At 41.7% G+C, this 12,603-nt stretch overlaps 1 protein-coding gene across 3 annotated transcripts in view; it reads right to left on the reverse strand.

Moving 5' to 3' along the window:
* Nucleotides 1–12,603, reverse strand: part of LOC148362181 (genetic suppressor element 1-like) — a 105,627-nt gene that overhangs the window by 34,079 nt on the left and 58,945 nt on the right. For all 3 annotated transcript variants that reach the window (XM_088339591.1, XM_088339590.1, XM_088339592.1), the window contains exons 2-4: nucleotides 10,808–10,987; nucleotides 5,014–5,216; nucleotides 1,376–1,548 (exon numbers count right to left, since the gene is read on the reverse strand). In XM_088339591.1, the coding sequence (XP_088195717.1) occupies nucleotides 1,376–1,548; nucleotides 5,014–5,216; nucleotides 10,808–10,987 (556 nt within the window). The remainder of the gene's footprint in view (nucleotides 1–1,375; nucleotides 1,549–5,013; nucleotides 5,217–10,807; nucleotides 10,988–12,603) is intronic.

Here is a 12,603-nt window from a genome sequence, read left to right on the forward strand (position 1 = left end):
GTGTTTTTGAATAAGGGAGCGTGGGACGACGTCTATATGACAAAGTCTCTTTCACAGATCTAAGGAAGACGACTTTGATGACGTCAGTTATAAGGAGGAAGATGAGGACGTTTTGCCGTGATTATTACAGGCACGGTATGTTTTTTTAACAAAACTGTTTACTGTGTTGCGAGCGTGTTTCTTGTAGCGTTTTGCTACCCTTCACAGGCACAGTTTGGGATGAAAGTTATATTATTATTATTAAAGCTTTGAAAACTCTCTGGGTGTACCGTCTTTCTTTGTAAATATGTGTAATCATGTATTATATGTATTTGCAACTGTATATTTTTGTAATGTATTTATTTTAGAAACTTATTCTGATATGTTTTGTACGAGCAAATGAGAAAGAAGGGGCAGGGCAAACGCGGGCTGACGGGAAGTGGAGTAAAGGTGAGACGTGTTTGTGGACGCGGCCGACAATAGTGGATATATATTTTTCCCACCCTTAGCTTTGGAACTATACACTTTTTTCCCTTGGATTACTTTCAACGGGCACCTGGACTCCGCAGGTCTGCATTAAATGTTAAGTACCGGTATCATTTTCAGTTCATTTTGACGGCTGTGTTTTTTGGTCTGTATCGGGTATGTGTTAATTTCGTTTTTGTATTGCGTTTTTTTCGATGTGGGCGCATGCGGCTAATATACAGGTGCGGCTTGTGTATGTACAAAATCGGTTTTCCCCCCGAAATGTGGTGGGTGCGGCTTATAATCAAGTGCGCTCTATAGTCCGGAATTTACGGTAAGTTGTTTTCGGACCTGTTAAGACTGTCCACGGCACAACACAGTGTTTTTGGGTTATTTTTTAATTCATAAATAATGTTATGGGCAGCACGGCGGCGCAGCACAGTTCTGAGGTCATGAGATCGAACCTCCTGTGTGGAGTTTGCATACCTGTCAACCTGTACGTTTTTGCCTTACAAAGTACGTTTATTTTGCATTTTAAGACGTGTACGACGTACGAGAAAATCTGTACGGAAAAACACAAATTTGTCAATGATGGGTACCATCCGGTATACACCGACTATCACGAAACGGCAAATCAATCAAGTCAAACCAGTTCGCCGCGGTAGCCTCTATCTCGGTATTGTTTTTTTTCCGTTGCATACGAAGCGAGCGGTTTGATGCTACTGTGCGCATGTGTCTGCAGACTCGGATTTCATGAGGTAGTTATGTAGTGAAAGGAAGTCCGTCTCTTTTTAGAGACACACCACAGGGGGTGGTGCCCCGACGCCACAGGCGGTTAAGGGAACCGTGAACCGTAAGTTATACATACTGGTAGTTATTCTTACTATAAAATCTGTTGATATTATTACTCTTGCATGATTTGAGTCCTTGCCTGAGGCTCTGCATACGGGGGTCTTGCATGACCGAGCTTGGAGCCAGTCCAAGGGGGTGAGGCAGCGGGTGAAGCGGAGGGACAGGCGGTGTCGTCCTTTCATGCAGAGGACGACTGTTGTCGGCAGACGCTCGTTCCCGACTGCTACCCGGCCGCGGAACGTTATGCTCCACCTCAGTGAGAGAAGATACAGATGCAGTGTTCATTTTACCTGTGAAAAGTGATGGGTCCCGGGGACTCGCATGCTCAAAAATCTATGGGTCCCAAAAGAGATCTATGGCTCCCCAAAATGTAGTGTTATCGGGGTTGAAATCGTAAATCGGCGACAAATATATAATATAAATCTATATATTAATTCAGTTTTAATCATCACAGTTAATTGGTAATACAAAGTAGTTATCACTTCAAATTTTTCAGTTCATATATTCTTCGTGGTTTGCTGTCCCGCCATAGTTGTAATGCCTTCTCAAGGTCCAATCCATTATCATCCTCCTCATAGCGTCATCAGGAATATAATTGAGTCTATTTTGGCAGAAAGTCCTTTTCTTGCTAGATTTTTTTTGTTTATCTTTCGTCGAATCGTTCGCTTCAAAACACGTGTTTTCCTTGCCTTCGCGGTCTTCTGAAGAATTTCTCCGCCGTTTTTTCGTGCCGGAATGATTGCCGTTGTTACCACTTTCTGTGTTATGTTTCAACTTATTACCGACACTGAAAAAATTAACAATTTTTTGTTGATTTGCACCTAACACCAACTGTTTTTTACAGAGGCATACTTCTCTTTCAATCGACAACCACCAAAACAATGACGTGATCTCGAAGCAACGAGATCTCGTTTGCCGAGATTGGCGCGAGAACAAAACAAAAATGGAAAAGTTTGAAGTTCGATAAATTTTTGTTTAAAAAAAAAAAAGTAATCGGTTAATAAAGACAATTTGGTGTCAAAAAACCTTGATTTAACCCAATGCGTCCCCCAAAAATGATGCGTCTAGGACCCCTGTTCCACCGCAGGCTGTTGATTTCCTGTCTTGGCGGCAAGGAGAAAGCCCTTGGTCACTTCTGGTTTCCTATTTCGGCTGCAAGGAGAAAGTTCCTTGGTAATTTCTGGTTTCCTGTCTCGCTGGCGAGGAGACAGCCCTTGGCCGCTCCACGTTTCTTGTATCGGGGTGAGGAGAAAGCCCCTCGGCCGCTCTTAGTTTCCTATTTTGATGGCAAGGAGAATCCCCTTGGCCGCTCCTTGTTTCTTGTATCGGGGTGAGGAGAAAGCCCCTCGGCCGCTCTTAGTTTCCTATTTTGATGGCAAGGAGAATCCCCTTGGCCGCTCCTTGTTTCTTGTATCGGGGTGAGGAGAAAGCCCCTAGGCCGCTCTTAGTTTCCTATTTTGATGGCAAGGAGAATCCCCTTGGCCGCTCCTTGTTTCTTGTATCGGGGTGAGGAGAAAGCCCCTCGGCCGCTCTTAGTTTCCTATTTTGATGGCAAGGAGAATCCCCTTGGCCGCTCCTTGTTTCTTGTATCGGGGTGAGGAGAAAGCCCCTCGGCAGCTCTTAGTTTCCTATTTTGACGGCAAGGAGAATCCCCTTGGCCGCTCCAGGTCACCTGTCTTGGCAGCATAGGGCAAGGACCTTTAGCAGTGCGTTCCACTTGCTGCAATCCCCACAAATGTTTTTCTTGGTTTTTTTGGGGAAGGTGTCTGGTATCCGGTCTTTAAGTGGGATGTTATGTTAGAATCTGTAACACCACCTTGCACCAGAGGCCGTAGACCAGGTTTGGAACTGGGCACAGGTGGGTCTTATCCCCACACACCTGTACCTTATTATCCTGACCTTTTACAATGACATTCTGGACATTACACAGTGTCAGTTTATATACATTTCCACCGTCTTTGCTACATCAGATTTAATTTTTGTTTCCAGTTTCTGGTAGGGAAATCTCGTTTGAGGTTTTGTGCCGACTTGTTGGTTTGTTACTTTGTTAATTGTATTTCCAATTCTGGTTTCGGTCTTTGTTTTGGTTTGGATTTTGTTAGGTTTGAATTTGTTTGGACACTTTGTTGTTTTGTGACCATTCGTTTGTCTGCTATGTTGTACAGTGGGACCTCGCTACTTCGCGCTTCGACGTTCGCGGGTTCAGAGCTTCGCGGCCTGTAATAGTTAAAAAAATAAATAAATAATAATAATAATATCAATTTAAAAAATAAAAAAATAATAATAATGAATAAATATTACATTAAAATTAGAAATTACATTATTTTACAAAATTTTAAAACACAAAGAAATGCACGTATACGCTATGCGTCACGGCCATAAACGCTAGCTCATTGGCCAGCACTCGCTGAATACTCGACTCCCATTGGCCCATTCACTACAGTAGACCACGCTTACCTCGTATACAGTACAGTACTGTTCGCTTCTCGCCATAGCTCGCAGTGAGTTAGCCTTTTTCTCGCGGTGAATTTTTAAGTCTAAAAGTTTTTTGAAGACCTTCGTGATGGCTCCTAAACGCTCTTCATCCCTTGGTGCATCTAGTGAACCGAAGAAAAGCACGGCGGCGCAGTGGTTAGCGCTTGTGCGGCACAGTTCATGTCATGGGAACCTCCTGCGTGGGTTCAAATCCAGCTCCAGACTTCCTGTGCGGAGTTTGTATGTTCTCCCCGTGCTTGCGTGGGTTTCCTCCGGGCACTCCGGTTTCCTCCCACGTTCCAAAAACATGCATTTCAGGTGAATTCGCCGGTCCAAATTGTCCCTAGGTGTGAATGAGCGAATGAGTTGTGTCTGTCCCTGTGTGCCCTGCAATTGGCTGGCAACCAGTTGAGGGTGTCCCCTGCCCACTGCCTGGAGATGGCTGGGATGGGCTCCAGCCCCCCCGCGACCCTAATGAGGATAAGCGGTACGGCTAATGAGATGAGATGAGATGAGGTAACGATTAACGAAAAAAAGAGTTTATTGGACAAGTTGAAAGCAGGAAATAGCTACGCGAGCGTAGCCCGACAATATGGCCTGAATGAATCCACGGTACGGTACATAAAGAAGGAAGAGAAGAAAATCCGCAAAACTGCTGCAATATCTTTCACGAAAGATGCCAAAAGGGTTGTAAACGCCCAGAATAAGACCATGGTGCGAATAGAAAATGCACTGGTTATTTGAATCCACGATTGTAGGGCGAAGAAAATCAGCCTGGATGCAAACCTAGTCCGAGGTTAAGTACATTTTGTTTGATTGTTTGATTGTTCAACAAGAATCTCTTTCTCTAACCGTATTCCATATGGTGTAGTGTATTGTACTGTATACAGGGGGATTGTACTGCAAAGGTTTTTTTTTGTTTTTTTTTTAAGGGGCGTCGCTACTTCGCGGATTTTCACTTTTCGCGGGTGGTTTTGGTCCCCATTCACCGGGTCTAAAAAATGTATAATAATAAAATAAAATAATTTAAATTTTTTTTTTTTTTTTTTTTTTTTTTTTTAGCATTTTTGAAGGGGCGTCGCTACTTTGCGGATTTTCACTTTTCGCGGGTGGTTTTGGTCCCCATTAACCGCGATAACCAAGGTCCCACTGCACCACCTTTTGTCATTAAATACCATCCTTATTTTAGTTTCTACTTTCCTGTATCTGGGAATAACATGGATTACAAAAAAAGATCCATACCTGTCGTCCGTCAGCCCTCCACAGACCGTTACTGGTTTTGGTGGGTGCAATGGTGACTATGGGAGGGGTGCTGGGTAGGACTGGTTGGCCACGAGAATGGCTCAAAAGTGGCCCAAGCGAGGGCCGTTTGGGGGTGTTGACCGGTGAGTTGTGACAGGTTGCAGGCGAAGACACAGGCGATGACTCGCTACTGAGAGCCAAACCTGAGTGCAAGAAGTACATACAGTACCTTGTTGGAATTTGCAAGAAAAAAAAGACGATTTTGCAGTACTCGAAGCAATCACAAGAAAATGCAAACTCGTCCTAGGAAGGCTTGAAATTGTGATTCTTGAATAATTATCATAATGTTACGGTTTAGTAAACATGTTTTATAATCATGGACAAGGTTAGTTTCTAATGGAATAACAAACATACTGCACAGGTGTCAAACTCACGGCCCCAAGGCCACATCCGGCCCGGCGTACAATTATATCCGTCCCGCGAAATCCTTTAATATACCGTATTTTCCGCACTATAAGGCGCACCTAAAAGTCTTAATTTTCTTCAAAAGCTGACCATGCGCCTTATAATACAGTGCGCCTTATATATGGCTCAACATTAAATCACAAGGTCTCGCAACTTACGCAACAGCCGCCGACTCGTTTTTCCCCCGAACGTGAAGTAGTCCGCGGTGTATGCTGGGATTTATATACCGGCGTTTCATTGGCTAACCAATGTGTCAATCATCATTTGAATCGATCACTATTGGCTAAAGTTATTCAGAGCCTCGGATAGGCTAGAGGGCCGAAACAAACCCTGCAATTGGCCGAAAAAGATGTGTCAATCATCCGTTAAATCGATCACTATTGGCTGAAGTTATTCGGAGCCTCGGATTGGCTAGAGCGCCAAAGAAAACCCTGCAATTGGCCGAAAAAGATGTATCAATCATCCGTTGAATCGATCGCTATTGGCTGAAGTTATTCGGAGCCTCGGATTGGCTAGAGGGCCAAAACAAACCCTGCAATTGGCCGAAAAAGATGTGTCAATCATCGGTTAAATCGATCGCTATTGGCTGAAGTTATTCGGAGCCTCGGATTGGCTAGATGGCCAAAACAAACCCTGCAATTGGCCGAGTTTAGCAATGGCGTAGCAAGCTTAGCAAGCTTGCTAAAGTACACCATAAAGAAACATGTTTTATTAGTCTGTATTTGCAAATAATTTACTCTCCTGAGTTTACTTCACTCACGGTTGTAAGAAGACCATGATTGCGTATCATTATTGAACGTGAGAACTTAGGTGAGCTATGCGGCTTTATATTTTCCCGGTATCTTGTTTTAGAACCATCTTGATGTTGCTGTGATGAGTTGAGTCAATTAAACTCAATTCCAAGTGTTTATTGTCATATGCACAGTAAAGTTGCGAGCGAAAAGGAAAATAGAAACTAAGGAATGGTTGGCATTTCTTGAATCCCAAGACTTTAACCTTCCGAATGATGGAACGATGCATTTGAGTGACATCGTACGGACACCGCATCCGCACGTGTCTACGACACGTATTTGCTTCTTTGCAAGCTTTGGGAATGTTAAGGGGGTAATCAGTTGGACTGAATCATCTGACTGTTTTGTCGACGTTCCCAATGTAGCGCCTTATAATCCGGTGCGCCTTATCTATGGAAGATATAGGACCAAAAACTATTTTTTGGGGGTGCGCCCTATAACCCGGTGCGCCCTATACTGCGGAAAATACGGTACATCTACTGTAATGGCCCGGGTCCATGAAACCTTGATAACTTTCAAATTATACTCAGAAACTAAAAACCACAATGGCTGAGAAAATGATGTTAACTGACATTGCCGCTAAACCCGTGTGTCTTATTTGTGGAGATTTTGTGGCCGTAATTAAGGACTTTAATGTAAAACGGCACTACAAGACAGAACTTCAGAGTAAGCTGAATAACCTTGAATCCAGAGAAAAGATGCAGAAAGTTGAAGAGTTAAAGAAGAATATGAAGATGTTTTTCACTAAAGCAAATTCCCAAAGTGAAAAGCACAAATTTATTTTCTTTTTCTAAATAATAATAATATAAAAATAATACTTAAAATGAGCAGAAAGATCTGCCAGTACAATGACTTTTTATTTTACTACATTAATTTTTTCTGTTTTTTTTTAAATAAGAAATTATCAATCCAAATGAGTACAATTAAAAGCAATATTTTTACACTGATTCATTGTATTATTTATTATTATTATTTATTTATTTAGTACAACCTTGAACAGCTTCATCAAACGAAATAAGTTAATAATAACATTCACAGAACTAGGCATTTCACACAGAGTTTAACAGGAGTCTTGCAGACGCTCTGACAGCTAACGGCTCAAAGGACCGCGTTTAAGTACTCCCAGTGAGCAATCTGTCAATGTGTCTCAGCCGGTGTCCATGGGCGGGGCCAGTTGGGCGCCATGGCAACCGTGACAAATTTGCATTGTGAGACATCCTCCCTGTGCATGTGTTGAAATGAAAAAATGCCCAGAGTTTGTTTATGTAGCACTGACAACACAAAAGAAAAGGAAAAAAGAAACGGAGCAAAATAAGAAAGCAAAAGTGGGCTGTCAATAGACACTGAAGAGAACAAAAGAGCAACAGGAATTTGCAGGGAGAGAGCTTGTTATAATTGGCCTCAATTAGATTCTCATGATTAGGAGATGAATGGAACGGAATACAGGACGAGACGGAGAGCCCGGAATAGGCTGGCCAACGCGCATGCACAGACACACACTTGTTGAATACATGTCACTGTTCTGAACGCAAAACATCTTCTTAAAGCAGGGGTCGGAACCAATGTTCCCTGTAATTTTTCACGGGTCTGAGCGTTCCCACAAAGTCGGTGAGCAACGCTTGAAACAACAGTGAGCAACAGCAATCCCAAGTGTGGCAACTAAGTCATTATCAAACATGTCCAAAACTTGACATCAAGTTACATTTTGTTGAGTTTCCGGCAATGCAAAAAAAAAAAAATGTCGCTTTTGAATGAATTGACTCATATATTATTGCAAAGGTTGTACGGCCTACAAACGTCATTTGTTTTTATAATTCTTTCACTAGATTTCCATTTCTTTTTTTCCTGGTATCTTTTGTCGCATAATACTAACATTTTTCGGGGCTTATTTAGTCGGTTGCGCGATGCACAAGTGTATTTAATCACATTTTTTGGGGGAAGAACAATGTTGGCAACAAGATTGACTTGGTATAATTGGAAATGATTTGAATGCAACACAAACTTTTTCTTCTTTTTCCCTGTTTTTTTTCTTTTTTTTTTAAATTCCTTTAAAAAAATATCTCATTGTGTTTATTTTTTCCTAGCTGTTACTTTTTTCTTTGTGTTCTCTTCTTACTTTGTTTCCTTTGTTTCTTTCTTTTTTTTTTGGCTTTTTTTCTGAATTTTTCCTTCTTTTTTCTCTTACTTTTGTTTTTTTTAAATCAGCTTTTCACTACTTTTTCCATTTTGGTAGTTTTTTCTTTTTTTGTTCTATTCCCCCTTTCTTTAAGTCATTTTGTGCATAATTGTTCTGTGTGCATTGTTACATAGAATGACAATACAAGGAAATTATTATTATTATTATTATAATATTTGGTCATAAAGAGATCAAAGAAGCAAAAACAACCCGAAGAGCCGTTTAGGACCCGAAAGAGCCGGTTCCTTTTAGTGAGCCGAGCCGAAGAAGCCAGTTCCCCGACAAACTTTACTCAACTTCGCTCTACTTCGACTCGACTTCAAAATACCGCATTTAGGACACAACGTCAGGGGAACCCGTGTATTTTTACCTTCATGCACTGAAACTTTGACTTAATTCGCTTCCTAATTAGCAATTTCGAGCCCTGATTTTTGTGCGCTGGCTAGATTTTCTGCACACACGCAGCTCAGAGGGAACATTGCACTGGCTCGATTTTCTTGTGCGCTGAGAATGTGCAGGCAGTGCGCGACTGCGCTCACGCGCAGCTTAGAGGGAACATTGGTCGGAACCCTATGGCTCTTTTCATGAGTACATCTGGCTTGGAGATCAAATTGGAATCTTACGAACCTCCTCTATATCCCTACAAATTAAGGAAGTTCAATGACATATTTAGAACACGCGAAGCCTAAGCAACAATGATTTGTTTTGGTCCAGAAAATATCGGGAAAAGTTTTAACTACAGTTTACAGACAGGGTGTCAAAGCCCCATATAGGCTGTTCATCACTAAAGAACCCTTTATATGGAAGCTTGTTGAACAATTCATGTTCACTATTGAGACACCTTAAGATGAAAACCTATAGAACAAACTGTAAACACCTATGAGCAGTTGAGATGGCCGAAGCTAGGCACACAGCGCAAGCACTTGCATCTCTGTTTCTTAATATGTCGATGTCCTTCTCGTTTGCCGTATTTTGTGATATTTTACCAAAGAAATTTGTTCACACCTTTATCACACCATTATCCAAGACAAAAATAACAGTAAAAATAAGCCTCAACACTCTTGTTGGAGGATACAAATTTTATATTGATATGGGATAAAGGCATTGGTATTACTATTTCATAGATTTATCATATCATCAAACGTCAGTCACTGAAATATAATGATCTGAAGAATTAGCTTTTGGAAAGCGGGTTTAGTGTTATCGAGGTTGAAATTGAAAATCAGCGACAAATATATAATATAAATCCATATATTCATTCAGTTTTAATCATCAAAGTTTATTGGTAATACAAATCAGTTATCACTTCAAGATTTTTTAGTTCACAACAATATTGTACATTATACAAAATAATATTGCTGAAATCATTATATTAATCTATATTTTCATTCAGTTTTAATCATCACAGTTAATTGGTAATACACAGCAGTTATCACTTCAGATTTTTCAGTTCACAAAAATGTTGTACATTATCCAAAATAATATGTAGCCTCCATTATCATCCTCCTCATAGCGTAACCAGTAATATAATTGAGTCCATTTTGGCAGGAAAGTCCTTTTCTTGCTGGGAGTATTCTTTTGTTTATTTTCTTTCAGCGAATCGTTCGCTTCAACACACGTGTTTTCCTTGCCTCCGTGAAGAATTTCTCCGCCGTTTTTTCGTGCCGGAATTATTGTTAGTGTTATCACTTTCTGCATTATGTTTAGACTTATTACTGACACTGAAGAAATGACCAATTTTGTGTTGATTTTCACCTAATACTAACTGTTTTTTCGGAGGCATACTTCTCTTTCACTCGACAACCGCCACAACAATGACGTCATCTCAAAGCAACGAGATCTCGTTTGCCGAGATCGGCGTGCAGACGAAAACTCGAACCGCGAGACCAAAACAACAATGGCGGATCTGCCTGACGAAAAGTTTGGAGTGCGGTAAATCTTTGTTAAAAAAAGGAATCGGGTAATAATGACAATTTTGTGTCAAAAAGATTGCGTCCCGGGGAGGCACAATGATTTGACACAATGCGTCCCCAGCAAAAATGATGCGTCTAGGACGCAGGGATGCGAGCAAACGAGAACACTGTTATCCAATGTGGTCAAGTACCTTTTGGTTGCTTCTATGATTAGTTTTCTCCTTGTTTGGGATGGAACTTTAGAGGGATGGCCAGGTCTTGGTAGGTTCGCAGTGGCTGCCATCTAATGTTTAATTGATCATACTGAAACCATTCCCATATGCTTGATACTTACCGACCAGCAGCGGCAAACCCCTAATAATGTTTTTTAAATAAAACAATAAAAACATTGCATTGCTTTTACAAAAGTATTTAAACGTTTTGGCACTAAATGAGTTAAGCCTCCTCACCTCGGGGATCCTCAGCCTGTTTGGCCAGCTTGCGCAGAGCAGCGGCGAATCCGGAGTTGGCAGATTGAGCGAGGGCGTTCCCATTGGTTAGAGGGCTCAGAGGACTGACGGTGGCGGTGCTGCGAGTCGGAGTAGAGACCATTCCTAAAGACCCTGACTTGGTGGACTCATGGCTCATACCTGTGTAAAGAAGTTTTTTTTATTTAGTCATTTTTTTTCAACAATATTGGATGGATATGGAGAACATTGCCAAAAGGAAATCACTGCCGTGCTTTTATCAACAAGACTGTCATGAACCAGAAACAAAGACAGGACCCAGTAGCGTTCGTTTACTCAGTTTTATTGATAAAGAGCGAGAGCAAGGCTTGCTTCCACGGACGAACGTTGACGGACTAGGGTAGCAGGTGGCTGGAAACGCAGAAGTGGCACTTCCATGTCGAGCGAGGATAATTGTAGGCAGCAGGTATTCTGATCGGTAGCCAGGACGGCAGAGCAAGGGCGGTATCAGGTTCAGAAACAAGGACGGCAACAGCTATCAGGCAGGAAGCGGGGCAAAACAGGTCAGATGTCGGGATGGCAGAACAGGGCAGAATCGGGTCCAGAAACAGGTCGGCAACAGGTATCGAGCAGAGGAAAACAGGGCAGGAAAAATGTCTGAAAGTATGAGCTTGCCTAGCTGGGAGCATCGGTTCGCAACGATCTGACGGCTTAATCTTGAAAGCCGGGGGTTTAAAACGAGTCGCTTAGCCAATCAAGATGTAACATCAAACCCTCAATCTGCCAGCAACAACGATTGAAGGGTAGGCGTGTTTATATATACCTACAAAGTACAAATTAATATAGTTATAGTGGTGCCATCTTAAGCACAGAGTATGAGAATGTTGAATTTCTCCTCATGAAGATATTCAACCAACCATATATACTCGGATACAAGCCCTCAATCTAAAATAAAATACTGAAATCAGGGGTCAGCTTGAAAGCGCATATTTGTTTATGTGTCACCAGTAGCAAATTGTAGAAAGTATGGATGCATAGGTTAAACAGGAAATATTAGATTGGCTGGCAACCAGTTCAGGGTGTCCTCTGCCCACTGCCCGGAGATGGCTGGGATGGGCTCCAGCCGCCCCGCGACCCTAATGAGGATAAGAGGTATGGCTAATGGATGGATGGATGGATATTAGATTAATGGGTTGAACGTGGAGTCAGATAACTAATTCGAACAATTCAGATAACTAATTCGAACAATTTGGTAAACGATACATTTCAATAGTTTATTTCCTAACAGTCCCTAGCCGCTTGGTTAGGAATTGGTGCTAATACCATTGGTTTAATCCTCGTTGCCACTTTTGTTATGCAATTGCGTGATCAATCGACTGATTGCACCATTTTTTTAAATTTTGTTCGGATAAAAGGCATAGGTTCAAATTTCTTGCTTTTAAAGTCCGGAAAACACAGTATTTAACTTTTTTGCCAATGTGACAAACACTGCCTGTCATGTCAGACAATAATTCACGAATAAAAAACAAGTTGACTCTGGTCAAAAAAAAAAAAAACGGCGTCAAGAAAATCAGCTACGAGTAAAGAGGCACTTTACGTGTGAACTCTACTCAAATGAAGAAAAATCCAGAGGTCTTAACAAGGCAGTCGGGCAATTACCTCCAGGAGACGAAGGCGTGAGCGCTCAAGTGCGTGATTTGTTATTAGGGTCAGCGCTCGATCGGACAAAGCACCACCCTTTGCATTAAAAGCCTGTCCCACAAAGACGCCAGTCAAATCAAGGCATATTGTTACAAAGA

Source organism: Urocampus carinirostris, chromosome 7 (genome assembly GCF_059441175.1).
Source record: "Urocampus carinirostris isolate Australia breed hairy pipefish chromosome 7, RoL_Ucar_1.0, whole genome shotgun sequence".
NCBI classification, from domain to species: Eukaryota; Metazoa; Chordata; class Actinopteri; order Syngnathiformes; family Syngnathidae; genus Urocampus; species Urocampus carinirostris.